At 39.5% G+C, this 19,218-nt stretch overlaps 1 protein-coding gene across 1 annotated transcript in view; it reads right to left on the reverse strand.

The window, feature by feature from the left end:
* LOC103917371 (collagen alpha-1(XV) chain-like) overlaps positions 1 to 16,105 on the reverse strand; it is a 67,314-nt gene extending 51,209 nt beyond the window's left edge. The window contains exons 1-2 of the mRNA XM_009324498.1: positions 15,941 to 16,105; positions 15,734 to 15,816 (exon numbers count right to left, since the gene is read on the reverse strand). Of these exons, the coding sequence (XP_009322773.1) occupies positions 15,734 to 15,816; positions 15,941 to 15,951 (94 nt within the window). The 5' untranslated portion in view covers positions 15,952 to 16,105. The remainder of the gene's footprint in view (positions 1 to 15,733; positions 15,817 to 15,940) is intronic.
* Positions 16,106 to 19,218: the final 3,113 nt, after the last annotated feature.

The raw sequence follows: 19,218 nt of genomic DNA on the forward strand, positions 1-19,218 counted from the left end.
CACTGTGGACTTGTGCAATGATTTGGGCTCTTGGCTGAACTCGATTACGATCAACAAACATGCTCTGCTCATTTTGCTTTGCTACTGTGGAACTGTGCTCTTGTTGGCAAGGTCACTTGTTAACATGGTTGGCTCCCAGCTCCCTGACCTCTACAGAGCAGCCTGTCTTTGATGTTCCCTGACTGTCTATACCTGCTATCAAGAAAACAAGAATTACAGCAACATCTTCCTGAGTACATATTTAGAGCACAGGCATATTCATCAAATGACTTCTAAGTGAAGAAAAACTATGAATGAAAAAAATTCGTTCATGTAATTGGGTGTCAAAGTTTTCTTGTATCTAGAGAAACATGAAATGTGTTGTCAGATTAATATAATGCCACAAAGAAATTTGTAAGGCAAGTAGTTCTTAGTCTTCAAAAGACAGAATTCTGCCACATAATTCTTTGTAAGGTCATGTAGCTGTAAAAATTTACATAATGAGGAACACAAATAAGAATTTATTAGTGATTTATATCACAACTAAGACAGGCACAAGTCTTTTTCCATCAGTGATTGATTTCCCATTTGGGCAGTGTGCATGTATTTGTTTCTGAGTTAAAATTACGAGAAAGTAGTATAAACAATGAGTGTACACCTCTGCTAGGTTTGATTGCATTTTATGAGTTTGTTGTAACTAAGGGAAGAAATATGTGTTTGTTTTCTTAATCTTCCCACATACTCTTCTTTCTTTATTCAAGCCCTGATCCTACAATCCCCTATGTATGCGATTAACTTTTAGCAGCTGAATAAGCCCCAGTTTCAGCAAGGACTTCTTGCCTGCTTTAAGTTTAAAATGCACATAAATATCGAAGGATGGGAACCTTTCATAATGTTCAGTGATTATCCTAAATTAGAGTGCTCTCTATTTTCTGTGACATATGTATATAGCAGGAATAACACAGAATCAGAACAATAAATCACAGCTTAGCTCACAAAGTCACCAAAACTGGTATTTTAGGAGTCTGGCCCATGTAGGATAGAGTCCTCTGGGTCTGAACAATTTTTTGTGCATCTGAGGTAATCATATCTGGCAGAATAAGATAGTGCTTCAAAATAATTAACTCCAGGTAACAAATTATGTCTTGGAGTTAGACAGAGGGGAAATTCTCCTCCATACTCTTCTGCACTGCAAAACTGAAAATGTATGTAAACAGAACATCAAGAAAAGGCAATTGATCTTATGTACTAAGGGGTGTTTGATTCCATACAAATACTGGGTTTAGAGTTACTGATGGCTGAATTAGTGTTAGCAGCCTATGAGCTCTCTAACTTGATCTAACAAGCTTCACAGAAACAGCAGTGGACTAAGACAGTCAAGCATGATCCAGGTCTTATAGTATTACCTATACTCGCTCTCCTGGTCTTTAACTGCCCTTTACTGTGATCATGGGCAAGTCACTGAGAACCAGATTCACAAAGGAATTAAGTATGTAAAGTCCAACTTTAAGTTCCCTACTTAAAATCACAGAAAAAAAATAGTTTAGAAGGGCCCTCTAAAGGTTGTCTAGTCCAATCTGTGGCTCAATACAGGGCTAACCTGAAGGATCAGGTTGCTTAGACCCCTGTCTAGTCAAGTTTAGGATACCTGCAAGGATGGATATCCCACAACCTCTCTCAGCAACCTCTTCCAGAACTTAGCTGCTGTCATGGTGAAGAAATTTTTTCCACTTTTTCAACCAAAATTTCCTTTGTTGCAACTTTTGACTGTTATTTGTCCTTTTTCTCTGTTTTGTCCTCTGAGAAGAGTCTGGCTCTGTCGTCTCTATAACCACCCATGAAGTGATGATGGGGCCCACGTCATCAACTTACCCAGGAGTAGAAACTTCTTGAGATACAGGGTGGCTGAAGTAGTTTACGAGATACACTTAGGATTTACAAGTCAACAGTAATAGAATATTGAACAAGAACAGCTGATGAAGTGGTGATGCACTAGTAAGGAGAGAGGGGATGCCAGGTATATACTATATACTCCAGGCTATTCTAGCTGCTTAGCAAAAGTTTTGTCTTCAGGTGAAGAATGCTTTAAGTTTCTAAACTGGGCTAAGAGAGGTTCATTTTGGGAAATCCACAGATAACATGAAGGTGACACTCAATCTTTAGGCTTTCTCTACAACTTACAAGATGTATTTTAAGCAATCTAGCTGTTGAGACCTCTTTGTGTTATGACCATTATAGAGTATGTAGAGAACCATCTAAGGCCTGCCAAACCGATTCACTTGCACTTCAGGAAAGATACAGGCATTAGGACCAATATCCTCCCTGATCCTTGTGCAGATGCATGAGGATGTGGAGAAAAGTGCTGAGTGCCTCCCCATCTCTTCTGGTTTCTGAATGCAAAGTCTGCTCCTTCTGCATACTTTGAATCAAAAATGGAAAGGCCAAAAGGAGTTTGAGGCACACAGTTGTCCCAGCTTCCTCAAGAAGGAAATTAACACTACCTAGCAACCACTTGGATAATGGTGTCACTCTAATAGACTGTTCTGTGTGACTTTCCCATCATGGATTTCGGTCTGCATTGTTTGTGTTGCATTGATCTGCATTTAAAGATTTATCCATAAAGAAGAGAAAACACAGCAGCGCTAAGTATTCAGGCAGGGGGAAAATAATTTTTGTTCATCTCTAATAAACATATCACACAGGTATAGTGTAAGGAATTACTTAGTTAATATTTCCAAAATAGTTTAATGTATGGCTACAGTATTGTAATTATACACAGAACAGATGGCAAGGCAAGGTATTCATGTAGATAATCTAGCCTTCCTCATAGTTGCCTCAGAGATTTGTACCAAATCACGCATTTACTGGTAAAGTTTTGTTCTGCTGACTGTATAGGAGCTAAACGAGCCACTAACTTCTTCTGAACACTATGGGAATTTGGCAATGTGTATGGAAACAATGTATCTTGAAATAGGATACTTAGGATACAAGTAACTTCAGTAGCCCATAGAGATACTAAGTAAGTATTCATTTAACATTCATACTGTAAACACTCAGGGGTGTCTGCATTAACTCCTAATTGGAGCAGCAGTCTTTTCCCACTGGTTGTGTCTTTTTTTCAGAAATAAAATCAACTTTGATCAACATAGAAAAAAATTAGTTTTCTGAAGGGCAATATTTCAAGAGAAATGATGAAAACCCCCTTGTCGGACGATTCAAAGCTGGTGTGGGCAATACCAGAGAGCTGGTACAGAGCTGCCACAATTCTGTTCTATCTTTTGAAATTCTGTAAGAGAAGTGTAAAAAGGAGCTACAATACTTCAGGTCACCAGTGTTTTGTTTATTTTTCCATTGAGAATGCATCCTTTAAATTTTAAGCATGTTCAGATTTATACTGAACAGCACCCCCACCCCCCTATTCTTCATATCTCTGGGCCAGGAAATTGCCATGTGGTACTCATTTGTCAGATTCGCATCTCATGATAGATATGTGTTTCATTACAAGTGCACCAGAAAAAAAAAACAAAAAACCCACAGCAAGAAATATACATGTAGAATCAAGGCCTTGATTATAATATAAGGCCACCTTAGCAGTATTTTGAGTTCAGTCAAGTATTGTTTGTTAAAAACAAATGCAGTTATACACTAACATATCATATATTATAGAAATTCATTTGAATTAAAAATACAAACCCCTTTCAGATAAGTGTTTTTACATTAATACCATTTTGCTACAATAACTGATAGGTTATTTTGATCAAAAGCCAGATTTTTTCAGCTGAGAAAACTTGCATGTGTCATATACCTTTCCTGTAATTGCACCTGAAAGAAAACTAAAGACAGGAAAAAAAAAACCAAAACAAAACAACTGTGTATTAAACCACATTCACAGCTAGACTGAAAAGGATGAAATGTTTGCTTGTTTTTTTCAGTGAATAGCAGGAAAGGGTTACATTCATACATACACCACAAAATGGCAGTACTACTGTGGAGCATTCATTGCAGATGAGTGGTTCCTCCTACAAAGTCAAGAGGTGTGTTGGTTTGGCAAAGTGTTGAAACAGATAGAACTGGAACAGCTTGTGGAAAGTTGAAGACTAAGAAAAGCTAACACTTTGGCCCTCTGAGAATAAAAAAGCATCATATTCACAGAAGTGATGCAGTGTATTAAGTTAGTATGTAGTTAACCAAAGTGGGATGGCAGAAATAAAGATCCATACTGTGGAGAGACACTTTTCCCTCACACCTCACCCTGTGATGCAACCAATGGACTGGCAAGGAGGATTACTGAGCCTGATCAATGGATACTTTGATGTTAGGAATTCCAAACATGAGAGAATTCCTAGAAAAGCCTTAGATTTTGCATAATTTTCCCCTCATTTTCTTCACCACTACATACTTTGCTTTGTAGACCACCATGTACACGTTGCTGCCTAATAATTAAACAAGCTGTCAGCACATTTTTGATTGTCCACAACAGCCCTTCACCTCTTGAAGATATACCTTCTAATGAAAGATAACAGTACTGAGCCAGAATGACACTTTGTTGAAAAATCAAGTGGAAAATACTTGGAGCAAATTGTCCTTCACCATCTTCTTTCCTTGGGGGAAGTGGTAAACGCTTCTTTTTCATGTATTTATTCCTCGTATACATAGACGTTTGGATACATAAATGAAGATCCTATTGTCGGACTGACAGTCTTTTGGTCTTCTGTAGTACTTTTGCCACAAAACTGATGAAGGACTGAGCTAACAGTGCTATTTGCATTCTGTCTACCCATATTGCACATATTCCACTGTCGCTTGCAAAATAATGTAATCCAGATGGCTTACTCTAAGCTTCATCTTTCTCAGGCAAACAAAACCCTTTTAGGAACTTTGATTCTGAGATCTATACATAAAGTTATTGGGATCTCTACCTTATGCACTAGGAGAGCACTGTCCACATGTACATTTCAGTCTGGACTCCGAAATGTCCCATGGTCTGTCAGTTTTGATTGCATTTGTTGAGATCTAAATCTGGGTATCTTAGCTGTCAGAGTATTTCGTCTTAGATGCCACTCACGATTTTGTCTCTCATAGAAGACTCAGTTCTCTGTCACTTCAGAAATTTGACCATTTGGTCACTGAAAGAAAGAAAGAAAACAAAGCTCTGAAAAGAAAGTCTATCTTCTTATGCATGTAGTGACTAGTTGCAGCTTGTAGAAGTCTGTGTTTGCAAGAGGATAATGCAGCTGAACTTCAGGTTTTTACACTACCGTGTACTGTAACATTAAGCTCCAGGTCCCTACAATGATATAGACAGGTATGTACACAGAAATCCAGAAGTCTAGCTTGGTCCTTTGTTCTGAGTGGCACAGAAGAACCAGTCTTGGTAACTCTTATTTAGATAAATAACTTGATAATTAACCAGATAATTAACCCATTAAAACCAGAATACCTTAGACCACTCAGCCATTCTAACCCTTCTGCAATACAATATTTTTCTATCCAGGTTAGGAAGTGTAACTCTGAATGGGCAGGCAGCTACATGGGTAAATAACTGGTTGGATGACCGGGCTCAGAGGGTAGTGGTTAATGGGTCATTCTCTACCTTGAGATAACAAGCGGGCCATAGGTGTCTACTCTGAGATCTGTCCTGTTTAACATCTTTACCAGTGACTTGAGGAGGCAATGCAGTGGACGCTCATGAAATTTGCAGGTGACATGGAAGGGGGGGGGTGATGGGGCAATTGATGTGCTTAGGGTCAGGGCTGCCATCTAGAGGGACCTAGAAAGGCTGAAGGAATGGGACAACAGGAATAACATTCAACAAGGACAACTGTAAAATCCTACACCAGTCAAGGAAGAAGTCTTTGCAAGAATACAGGCTGAGCAACAGCTCTGGAGAAAAGGACGTGGGGGTCCTGGTAGGCAGCACACTCAACATGAGCCAGCAGCATGCCCAAGCAGCAAAAGCTGCCAACAGCATTGTTGGTTGTAATAACAGGAGCACAGCCAGTAGCAGGAGGGAAAAGATTATTCCCCTTTACTTGACACTTATTAGACCACATGTAGAATACTGCTCTGGTTTTGGGACCCCAGTAAAAGAAAGACATTGATAAACTGGAACAGATTCAGCAGACTGCTGGTCTAAGGCAGGCACTCCAATCCTTTCATTATTTCAGTTGCCCTTTACTGGACTTGTCCAGTATGTCCATGTCTCTCCTAAACTGGGAAGCCCAGGTCTGGACACAGTATTCCAGATGAATTCCCTTCCTCTCACTGGCCTCACCAGTGAGAGGAAGGGAAGGATCACTTCCCTCATACTGCTGCCTCTGCTTTTCTAAACGCAACCCAGGGTGCTCTTGGCCTTCTTTGCCACAGGATACATTGCTGGTTCATGATCAGCTTGTCCACAAAAACCTCCAAGTCCTTTTCAGCAAGGCTACTTTCCAGGCAGTCCTACCCCAGCTTGTACGAGGTTAATCATCACCAGGTGCAGGACTTGACATTTTCCTTTGCTGAACTTCAGGAGATTTCTGTCGATAAATTTTTCCAGCCTGTCAAGGTCTCTCTGAACGGCAGCACAACCATCCCATATATCAGCTACTCCTCCCAGTTTTGTGTTGTTTGCAAACTTGCTGAGGGTGCAGTCTATCACATCATCCATGTTGTTAATGAAGATGTTAAAAAGTGTTGGTCTCAGTATGCACCACAGTGTACACTAGTAGTAACTGGCATCCAGCTGGAGTTCTGGATGATTACACTGATTATGCCCCTTCAAGCACATGTCGTTCAGTTGTCAGTCCACCACACTGTCCACTTATCTAGTCCATATTTCATGAGTTTATTAATGTGGATGTTACATGAGACAGCGTTGAAAGTCTTGCACAAGTCAAGACCATAAATATCAACTGTCTTTCCCTCACCCACTGAGCTTGTCATTCCATTGCAGAAGGCTATGAGGTTCTCAGGCATGATTTTCCCCTTCACAAATATGTGCTGACTATTCCTAATCACCTTGTTCTTACTAGATCTGGAAATGCCTTCCACAATTATATGTTCCCTCACCTTCCCAGGGACTGAGGTGAGCTGATCAACCTGCAGTTCCTCAGATCCTGCTCCTTGACCTTCTTGATATTAGGAGTAACATTGGCTTCCTTCCCATCCTCAGAAACCCCTCCTGATCACCAGGATCTTCCAAAGATAATCAAGAGTCCTATCTCAATGACATCAGCCGGCTTAATGAGCCCTCATGGATGCGTCCCATCAGGTCCCATGGACTTGCATATGTCCAACTGGTTTCAGTGTTCCCTCACCCAGTCCTCCTCAATGGAGGGTAAATCTTCATTGCTCCAGACTTTCCCAGTGGGCTCAGGGGCTCAGTTTCCTGAAGGGAAATCCTACCAGTAAAAAGCAAGGCAAAGAAGGCATTGAGTATCTTGGCTGCTTCCATAGCCCTGTCACCAGGTTCCTTGCCCCATTCAGCAGCAGTTCCATTTTCTCTAGTCTTCTTTTTGCTGCTGGTATACCTGTAGAAGCCCTTCTTATTGCTCTTCACATCCCTTGCTAGATTTATATCCACATGGGCTTTGCCTTTCCTGAACTCATTACTGTACTCTCAGACAGTGTCTCTGTATTTCTGCCATGCCACCTGAGCCTATTTCCACCTCTTGTATGCTTCCTTTTACTCTTTGAGTTTAGTCATATGAAATATCACCAGACATGAATCAGAGCTTGGATGCCATACTGGTTTATGTTCTGAAATTGTTTTGCAGTAAATCCCAGTTATGGGCTATTCAGAATATCCACGTAGCATAGCTAGTGCTTATAGGAAACTTTGAAGCATGTCTTGGAGCAATAGCCTTTTCTTTCAGGAGTCATCAACTTACTCTTTAGCAGGCAGCACAAAATTAAAATTATTTCTAGGTGGGTTCTGTTCTCCTTGAGTTAGGTAATGTGTATCACTTGTAAGAAGGGAAGTGGATATAAAATGCAATGAGCAATGACCATGTGATATAATGCCCTTAGTCACTGACCACCAAAAAGTGCAGAGAAAGTCAAAAGCTATATTCAGCTTTCCAAAGAAGCAGTCTCAGACATTCTGACTATGTATGGAACTGTGATTTCATAGTTCAGAGAAAGATATGCCACAAATAGGACTGGAAGTTAGTGCTACCTGAGCAGTTACAAGTTATTATGGTAGGAACTGATCACAGGAAAAAGTGGATTCAGTGGCAGCAGTGGAGGTAGACCCGGAGCCATAAGACCCTGGAGATTCCCAAGCACAGAATGAACTGGCCAAAGCCCATTCTTGTTAATATTCTATCTTCTGTACCGAAGATGAAGTAAAAGACCATGAATGATGGTGCAGTTCAAATTAAAATCTCATCACTGAATCACTATTACCAGCTTCTGGCCTCGGTCAATCGAATGTTTGGAATGAAACACGCTTGAGTGCCTCCAGAAAACCCTGGTTCTTCTCAGAAACCCTCAGAAAAACTTGGTTGAGCCACTGGTTCTTCTCAGATTGGGCTGTAAGACAGATAATAATCTAAAATACTGCAATTCTTTGGCACGGCACATTGAGCCCTGTCTGTTGCTTTTCCTAAGGCTTTCTCACATCCTGAATAATATATCTGCAGCTTCACACTCCTCATATGCAAATATATTATAATTAGCGTTTGCCCATTTTAGTCATTCTTTGGGAGAATTCTACCTGCACCCTACTTCCTGCAATGTCTGTGACATTCACCACAGTCCCAATTGCTGGCTAATTTTGTTGGTTTTTAAACCTGCTGTAATTGTGTGGGTTGGCCAAATGGGAAAAGATCGTTTGGTCACCTAAAAATAGTGGTGGTAAATAGACATCCTCTCTTAAATACATAACATTAATGACATCTGAAATAAAGCAATCAGATTTCACCAAACTGCACAATTCACTATCTTTCTAGCCAAGGCACACTGTGTAAATTTGGTCAAATGTGAGATATCATTTTGAGAAAAAACAAACCAATCCACAGCTCACACACCAAAGGAAAGGGGAAGAAATCACAGCCAAAGGGACAAGCAGCCTCCAAAACAAGTGTTTGATTTGGAAATTAGCATGTTAGAATAACAAATAAGTTCTTTGGAACCCTTCAAATATCCCAAACACAGATAGTGCAACCAAATCTTCCCTTCCACTGCTCATTTATTGAAATGGCAGCTTGCAGCTGAAATCTGTATTTTCGTCTGTGTTCACCTGCTTAAACCAAACAAGCCAAGGCTATTCTTACGCTCACAGCATAAATCACTGTATTCTGCTAACTACTCCTAGCCACTTAAAGCAGTATTTCTTATTCTCATCAGTCATGCATTCACTTCTGCAGCAAGGAGCGGTAGTTCAGTACCTAACACTAGATCATCAGCATCAGGCATTGTCCTTAACATATTAGAAATTAATCACAGTTGAAACATTTTAATTAAATTGATGCTTGCTAGCAGGTACTACCAGAAGTACCTGGAGTACGTGGAACTAGCAGTTTTTACACAGCAGCTGCTGCATAGGACACAAATTGAGTAACAGCTATAGTACAAGGCTGTGTGAAATCTGTGAGTGGGCATAGCAGTTCCCAAATAGATGTATATGCATTTAAATACTCAGGAGACCACTAGGACTTCTTTCAAGAAATTCCTTGTGTTGCATTGTCTACAGCTGAGCCAAAACAACATAGAAAGGAAATATTTCAGTATGGCCTTTCTCAGCAAAGCAGGTCCTTCAAACACCATTTAGTGGCAAGTGCAAGCACAATTGAGATTTTAAGTTCTGTTCAGATCATGGAAACAACTGCTTACTGCAGGCTTCCAGTGTGACCAGGATGCCCTCAGAGAGGAAATTAAGACAGCCATTATAATGCTATATCCACCCCAGCCGGTTTCCCCTTCTGAGGCCTCAAAAAAGGCCAAGAAAAGTCTTCTGTTGCCTGGTAGAGTAGCTTAGCAAACATGTAGTTTGCTGTCCAAGAGAATTAGCATGTCGAGGGTGTTACACAGAAAACTAATCCATTTAGAAAAGTGACAAAATGGAACAAATTTACTGAATCAGGTTTGTTCTACTTATCAATCTCTTCAGCTATTCATACAGATGACCCCGACTGAACCCAACCGATTTTCTATAGTAAATTCACTATGTTTCGCATGGAAAGGCATTTTATCAACTATGAAATCAGGCTCAGCTCCACATTAAAAACATGCACAACAGCTGGTAACAGCCTGAAGATGCCTCTGAAAGATACACAGTAGCTTGTTCAATTTAGACTCAAGTGCAGTTTGATGATGTCCAAATGGTCAGTCTGGTACAAGAGGATATAGTGCCATCTAAGTTATCTTTACAAAATACTGTGCTCCATACAGACCAGCACTATTTTAATTGTGTTCTGTCTTAGGAAAGAATAGACGGAGCCATCCCTATCACCCCATAAGTCAGTGTGACTCAAAGTGTGACTCAAAGCACGTACAGTAATTACTTGATAGAAACAAGTTTTTAGATGTACATACATATTTATTTACACTCATTATGTTGGTTCATTGTGAAGAGAAGTGCAAGCTAGCTGCTTGTGTGAATCACACCAGTTGATCAACAGCCAATGAAAGTCAATAATTCAGGATTCCTCCATTCCTTTGCACTCAGCAGGTCATGAGTGCAAAGTTTATGTCAACAGCCTAATGACAGCCATTCTGTGTACAGAGAGCCAAGGAAAGAGACAAATATTTGCTTTATGTAAACTATTGCTGAGCATGTTACTTAGAGCAAGAAAGCGCTGTTCAGCTTGGCTAATAATAAAACCCAGATGTCAATGAGAAATTTGTAAAGCTTCTTTTAGAGCACATAAACATAATACAAACTGCAGAACCACATACATTTAAACAACTTTTCTTCTATATACATATTTTTTTTTAAGGCATGCACTGATTTGAATGCCAAGAACAAAAAACTGCTGATAACTGCCTAGATAGCCTGGAAGAATAAATATGACTTCTGCAAGAGGCTAGAGCAAGTCATAGGGAGGACTCTATCATTCAGACTTCGGCAGGGTTTGCATTCAGATTTTTATAGCTTTAGTTCTGTCCACAATCTGGGTACCAGCATGTTCAGGACTGTGTTCTGAGCACCTTCTATTCACTAACTTAATTTGTGCTTGAAGATGCAAAGCAACATGGAAAAAGCAGCCAGGGTAATCAATGTAAATCAAGACACATTATCAAGCGTGAATAAAGGCCAAGTACATGCACCACAAGGCAATACCAGATAGAATAAGACATACTACGCTTTTATGTACATAGATACATGCTTAATTGCCATTGGAACAAAGGAGAAGTGATGAAGTAATTTATTAAGACATCAACATATCCTTAACCCTCCCACACAAACCCAAATAGAATAGGGTACTATATTTGCACAATTTTCATGGACACAGGAGAAAAACTACAAAAGCGCTCCATAGTTCAAATGGCACTGTATTTGGGTGAAGAGGAAGAAAGCATATTATTCCTTACCCTTTTGTACATGTACAATGCTAGCTGCAGTGAAAGGGACTAAAATCTTCCAACAGAGTTACTAAAAATTCAGAATTCTAACTCACAGAAACTGCTGAGGTTTCAGAACTCCTGTTCAGTTTCACTCTAAAGCAAGATCCAAGTATTTCTAATGAGTTTTGGTGAAATAATGACCAAATCACATCAATTTGCAGAACATGCAACAGAATTCTAAAATTTTGAATGAAATATTTCTTTTTTTTTTACATTCTGTCACAACACATAGCTAGATCTACAAATTACATAACAGATATCAAACTTTATTTTAACAAGATAAACAGATGTCATTTTCATCAGAAGAGGTTTCAGCTGGTACTGTGAATTAGTAACTCATGATTTTAAATATAAGGTTTTGAATACTCTGTTCTGTTGTCTGTCCCATTTTACAATGAAAGCAGTAGTCAGACATTCTAGGACTTAGAAATGAAAGCAACACTTCTACTGAAACAAAAGTCCCAACATCACACAAGTTCACTAAAAAGTTAAACTAAAATCCGGAAGTTCTCAAACAATTCCAAAGACCGCCATCTGAATTTTCCCTCTACACTTTCCCGCCATCCTTTCAGTTTGTTTCCTCCTTCTCTGTAGGAACTGTCCATAATTCTATGATTTCCTCAGGAAGAACAAGACTTGGTCAAAACACTTTTCCTGATAGGAAACTGATTAAAATTATCTAACTAATCTTTCTAATATCTCTCACAAAGACATGGCAGAGGTCAAGCCCTTTTCTGGAGGGCTGCTGAGGCTTTTGTTTTCATCTGAACCCTCCCCCTCCCTCTGCAATTTGGTGGTCCCCTGGAGAAACCAAGAAGACAAGGCTGTAGCTGCCTAACCGCATACCAGTAAGCAAATTCACTAGACCTCACTGAAGAGGTGGTCTGATTGGTGAAGGCAAAGATGACAAACTTTTCTCCTCTAAACTCTGAGCGTCACTGCTTTGTCTGTAGGTTTGTAAAAAATAAGTTACTCCTTCCCCATCCCTCAGTGAGTAATTTAATCCATGAGTGATTTTCTTGACTTTTTTTAACCAACTGTCACGTCCCACCTGCGGGAAGGGGAGAGTGACCAAGGTCCGCAAATCCCCTCAGTGTGGATTAAGGTGAAATAACACTCAAGGTCCAAACACAAACTCCAACTTTAATGGCACAAACACTGCTATAAGCATCAACCCTCTATGTCTCAATATGTCATACAAGCTAAGCGGCTTTGTGAGGAGTTGAGGTAGGCCTTGTGTTACTTAGCAGCATCAAAAGCAGAGAGCAAGAAGGAGGATGGGGAGAGAGAGAGAAAGAAAGAGGGAACTGGGAAGCAGGAGAGAGGTAGAGAGACATCACCAATCCTGGATCCAGTGTCCGACCTGCCAATGGGGGGCTAAGGCAGCTCACGTGCGTCCCTATTTATTGCCTCCAGCCCAAGGTTTCTAGAGTCTTCTCTCACCCCAGCTCCAGGAGTGGTTGAGACATTAGTCAGCCAAGGAGAGTGACACCCGGCCCCTCCCCGTGGCTGGTTTCTGGAGCTTTCCCTGGGGCATTGTCTGTGCTTACAGCACAGCCATGTGGGCCTCGTCCCTTACACCAATTCAAGAACATCTCAAGGTACTTTTTCCATTTGCATATAGCCTGTACAATGGTACAGCAGAATCATAGAATCATAGAATAGTTTGGGTTGGAAGGGACCTCTAAAGGTCACCTAGTCCAACCCCCCTGCCGTGGGCAGGGACATCTTCAACTAAGGCACCTGCACTAAGCAGAAGGCACCTGCGCTGTTCCTCTAAAACCATATTCACTTATTCCCAGTTCCTCTTATACAAAAAGGAATTTAGAGATATAACTATGTGCTATGGGGAGACAGAGGAGAGGTCAGCCATCAGAAAAGCAGTGCAGCAATATTCAATGGACTGGAGAATCCTGGAAAGCAGTACTCTTAAAGGAGACAGTTACAAAATGGACACTGGATAAAGCGTAAGTTTAGCAGCAAAAGGCCTGAATACCAGAGGGTCAATTCATCTCCCTGTGTCTCCAAACATTTCCCTCTTAAATACACAGTTTATTTCTGTGCCCTTTATTACTAAAAGGAACTGTGGAAAAGGAAAAAGAGGTTATTTCTGCATTCGTTAGACTAAAAAATTTGAAGTATATACTTCTTCGCTCTTCAGTAGTTACAGGGAGAATTTATATCGTTCATGTATTTGCAGCACCAGAAAGAAAGGAAGATTATTCCTGTTTCTCACGCTCAACATCGATTTCAGGAGATAAAAACTTTTTTAAACCAAGCATCAGGAAAACATTGCTTATAACATAGTCTGATGTTGTGGAATAGAAAACATGAGACCCCTATTATGTCAGGCACTTAAAAATCAGGTGTAAAAAAAATCTAGTAAACATTTGGGAACAGGAACTTTTGTATTAACAGACAAATGAGTAGGGAAGATGTTTCTCATGCTCAACATCTGATTTCAGGAGATAAAAACTTTTAAACCAATCATCAGGAAAACATTGCTTATAACATAATCTGATGTTGTGGAATAGAAAACATGAGATCCCTATTATGTCAGGCACTTAAAAATCAGGTGTAAAAAAAATCTAGTAAACATTTGGGAACAGGAACTTTTGTATTAACAGACAAATGAGTAGGGAAGAATATTAGGCTAGGACAATCATGCAGGAACACATTCCCAGAACAGTCTCCAAGTCTCCAGTGATCTAAGGAGACTTGCATAACCCCACTTGATCTTCATTCATGGTAAGGTTAGGAGTCCTTCCAGCAGCAATAAGATTCTGCACAGGAAGAAACTGTCCTGTATCAGTAGGGGTTATCTTTCCTACTTCTGACTTCTGATCTGACTTTCACAGGGTAGGATATTTAGAGAACCAAAGCCTCAGGTAATAGAAACTGGCATAGATCCACCAAAAAAGAAATTGTGTGTCAAATAAGTATTTGTTCTTTTTATCACTGTGCTTGTAGTTTTAATGAGCTTCTGCTTATTAACTTTTGTGTGCCAAAATTTGGTTTTCTCCTGTCCAGATCTCACTCGCTGCACTGTCATTGATCAGCTCAAGAAAAACATTTTTGCCTGATACAACAGATTTATCTCCAATATATATGCAATATATTCTATTTCTATCACTATTCAGACATACATTAACATTTTCCTCATTCTAATAGCTGGTTCCAGTTTCTATCCTTAATTAATTATTTGTAATACAGCATTACATATTTCTCATCTGCACTTACCACATTTGTTAGTGATAACTAATCTGTGGCTTTTTCTCCTACTGAAATAACTACCTAGAGCTTTGGCTCTTAGATGCACAATCTATTCTATGGCAGTGTCAGTTAAAAAGGAAAAAAACAGTCTGAGTAACATTAAAGTCTTCATATGCAATACCTACTTCCCTTCAGTAATTTCTAATGCTCCTATCACATAGTTATCTAGGGGTCATTTACGTAACAAACTCAGACTCTTTTTTATAAGATAGTAAAAAACCTCTTTTTGACATAAGTATCATTGCTTATAATGGGTAAGTAACATATGAAGCTTTTTCACTTTTCTCAAGATTACATGTAAACTTTTAAATCAATGTTCTCTCTCTGAAGTTAAATTTGAGGCTATGTCTTCCAGGGACGCTGAGGGATTTGGCTCTTTTACAAGAACATATGATCTGCAACTACAGAAGGACTTTTCACTCAAAGTCCATAAAGGCTAGGCTGGTAAAACTAAACATTTAAGAGATCTGAAAATCACAATCTCAGACACCTACTGGGAGAAATCTCTATGCACACATCTGTGTCTTTGCACTCACACCGTGCCTGGCACACATCTTCAGAGTGACACATACATCTATCCCAATTGCTTTCTGCTACCTTTCTCTGACTTGATACACCCAAAAATATTCAGTATTCTGCATTTCTTTGAAGTACTTTCTGTTGATTATTACACTCTGAAGAAATATTGAGAGAGGAGGCATGATAGGCTGCCTTACAGCTGGGGAACCAATGTATTTATTTTCCCTTTTCCAGAACAAATGGCAATTTAAGCTCTTAACTTGCAGCAGCTTCCCTATATGAAATTAAGAACAGTAAGCAGCAGAGAAAATGAAGATCTGAAATGTAGAGTCTCTTTCCATATTTGGAAAGCATATCTTAAAATTAACCCTTACTCTCAATTTATAGACATAATTTGGAGAAGTCTTACCTTCTATGATCTGAGCTGCTGAGCCAGCATGGATTGACAAGCCAAAGAGCAGTAGCAGCAAGTCCCAGGTCCACCAGGCATGCCTGGAGCAGGTGTGCCAAAAAAAGGGGGGATGGGGGGTGGGAAAGAATGAGACCAAAAAGTGTAATACAGAAACACAAGGGGGGAAAAAAAGAAAAAGTAAAATTTAGAAGTGTGAGTTCTTACCATGACAGCATTTTTTGAAAGTCAGTTGAAAGACCTCAGGTGAGGAAAAAGTTCAGTGCACATGAGTTTTATGCTTATGAAAATAAGAAGTTAATAAAAACTGTAGCCTGCTGTTTCTCCTCCAACGTTCAGACACAAGTGGAACAAAGGCAGCTCTCAGGCTCTCTGTGTGACTCACTGCAATTCACTGCTCCAGCTCTGAAATCTGACTCCGTTTAGACTTTCCTGTCAGACCACTGCCGAAAACTTCCTACTTTATTTATTGATGGACACCCCTTACTGCTGTACATCATCCCAACGTTGTCATTATCCAGTCTTTTCTTTAACTACTGTGTACCCTGACAGATAGTAGCGTAGCTTCTCCAGCTTCCCCTTCCCCCCCCGCATAACCTCCACTTACATATCCAATAAAACATGACCTCCAACATCCTTCCATCCAGCATTATATAGCCAATGATATGCCATCTTATATGGAATAGGACATTTCTCTGGCCATTTCAACCAAACCTTAACAGAAGCAAGTTTTAAGATACGAGCAGGACAGAGCAGTCACAGTTAAATTGCAACATATACCTGGGAGCCGTACAGTCTTACAGATTTTCCGTCACCTACAGAGACATTTCAAACCACACCCTTTTCTCTGACAAATTCTCTACTACTCCTGTTTACAAAGATTTACACCCTGCATGTAGATTAAGAGTGTGTATCTACCTCAGCAGCTGTACATTGATGTGTCTGCTATAGAGATCCTGTAGCTAAGCGTTTCTAATAGTTTCCATTAAAAGTGTTATTTCATCCCTCCCTCCTAACTCCATGAAAAGCCTTTTTTCCACATGTAGTTCTTCAAAGCCGATTCTTGCTCAAGGAAGAATTTTTGGAAGAATAAGCTTGAGATTAATCAGACAATTTTTAAGTCATGAGATTTTTAACAAAGAATGCGATTGTCACTTTTCGAATGGGACAGGAGGGAACCTGGAAAGCATTGCATGTGGAAAGAGATCAGTGGGCTCTTGGTAGATCCAGGCTGGAAGGTGCTGAAGATCGCTTTAGGAGATTCAAAATTAAAAATGTATTTACCTAGGATGGGCCGCAGGGGACAGACGGGAGTAAAGTTTTCTGCAGTAATGCAAGGGCAATCCCAAGTAATAAACAGAATTGAGAAGAATTTCATTGCACGGTGAATAAAATGCTTGATTTGGGGGATTTTGCTTTGTTGACTATTTTTGGGGAGTTGTTTTGGGTTTTTTTGTTTGTTTTTTTTGTTTGTTTGTTTGTTTGTTTTTGTTTTTATTAAATAAGGAAATACAGAGGTTAGGGTTTTAAAAGCTAGAATCTTGATTCTGCCCCAGACTCCCCTTTTAGGTTAGAAACCACAACAGGTCAGCTCTCTTCAGGTATATTTTTAGCTGAGCCACAGACCAGCATTATTCGGTATCCACCTTCTGCTTAATGATAAGGAAGTAAGAAATCAAACTATCTTTTTATCAAGTTTCTTATTATAAACACACACTCTTTTATCTTCTTCAGAGAACCAAGGACCCCCCTTTTTCTGTTCCATAGTACTACATCAGGGCTGAAAAAAGTTTCATCATTCACCTTTTCTACATGAGGCTGTCAGCTCTTTACTTTCTCTCTCCCTAAATTTTCTCCATTGTTATCACCACCAGCAGCGCTGCTTATAGGAACAATGTTTGCAACATTTGTGCAAATCATATACCAAAAGCATTTATTTTATGCCTTTATCTAGGACACTAGTTATATGTGTATATATAGGAGAAAATACTGGGTTTTTTAAGTGTTCTTGTGAAATGTATGTATTTACCAGCCTGGCTCACTTTTCCATTTTTTTCAGGTAATCTTTAGCAATAGCTACCACGAGCCGTTATTAGTCCTATCAAACTATTTTTTAACTCAGTTCCTTCTTTCAACAGTAGTTCTTCTACCTCTCTATACATAAATGTCAGAGGCTTACCTGCATAATGCCTCCTGTTGCAGTATAGTTTTTGTTTGGTATATAATGCCAAAACATATGTCTGCTTTGATGCCTTAAAGTAGAATAACATATTTAAGAGACAAATGTATGATCAGACTTCAGATTTATAAAATTTAGATTACTATTTATTAAGGATTTTTTACAGTATAAGTTGCAAAGTTTTCATTAAAAAATAACATTTCTTCTATTGTTTACAATTTGATGGATTTTTCCTCTGATTTTAGAAAACCCATAGAAAAAGGAAGTAACGCCTCTCCTTCTCCCATAGGTAATACACTCTTCATGCAGTTGATCTACATTAAATACTGCTGAGAGAGCCTTTAGTTTCTGCTGGATATTTTAACATGGATGTCTGGCCAATGCTGAATATTTTTAGTGCTACTGGATGAAGAAAAGCAAGGCAAAGCATGTTCTTGACCTCTGCATTCCATTAGCTTTAAATCGACAGCAGTGGAGGAATCTCTAAATAGAGTTTATTATCCCCACTCCTGTAGGGCCTTGAGATTTCTGGAGTTTCTAGTGTTCATTTGTAATCCTAAGAATTACAGAATATTAACAGGGTCTCTATATCTGCTATATCTATCTATGTCTATCTTGTTCCCCACAAGGGCAGTGACATTTGTACAGATCCACTCAGGTTTAATCTTGCTGTTTGCCTCTTCCTTTTCAAACACAACAGGACTCCTTTGAATTAGGATGTAAGTGCTTTCCTTCAGTACTGTCTCCAGCTGTCTTCAACTAAACTGAAGTTTTCCTGCTGGTTAAAAATCTCCATTTTCCGGGCAGAAGTTTTGTTTACTTTCCTCAGCTCTGTCAACTGATTGCATTCCTTAAGATTTGAAATGGCAGACTACAATTCTGCCGTTGCAGTTCTTACTCGTTCACTGAGTTAGTCTGGCTGGGTGTTCTTATATTTCTGGTCATCTGTGTGTTAAGAAGTTTATTTTTTTCCTCCTGACTGCAACACAAATTCCTTAGCTTCACATTTCTAGCGTCTATAATCATAGGATTTAAGAATCATAAGAATATTCTTGTGCAAGATTAGTGTTAAAGAAGCAGTATGCACCAAGGTCTGAGTGAATTAAGAACCATGCTAGAAAAGAATAAAAGATTTCTCTTTTGCTTAGACTTCTCCTGAGCACGTATAAATGTTTGGCATTCACAATATCCTCTGGCAAGGAGGTCCACTGCTCAGTTATGCCTTTCACAAAGAAGTCTCTGCTTCTTTGTTTTCGACTTGGGTCCTGCTGATGTTCTTCGATGCCTCCAAGTTCTTGTACTGAAT

This window comes from Pygoscelis adeliae, unplaced genomic scaffold (assembly GCF_000699105.1).
Source record: "Pygoscelis adeliae isolate BGI_AS28 unplaced genomic scaffold, ASM69910v1 Scaffold95, whole genome shotgun sequence".
Classification (NCBI taxonomy): Eukaryota; Metazoa; Chordata; class Aves; order Sphenisciformes; family Spheniscidae; genus Pygoscelis; species Pygoscelis adeliae.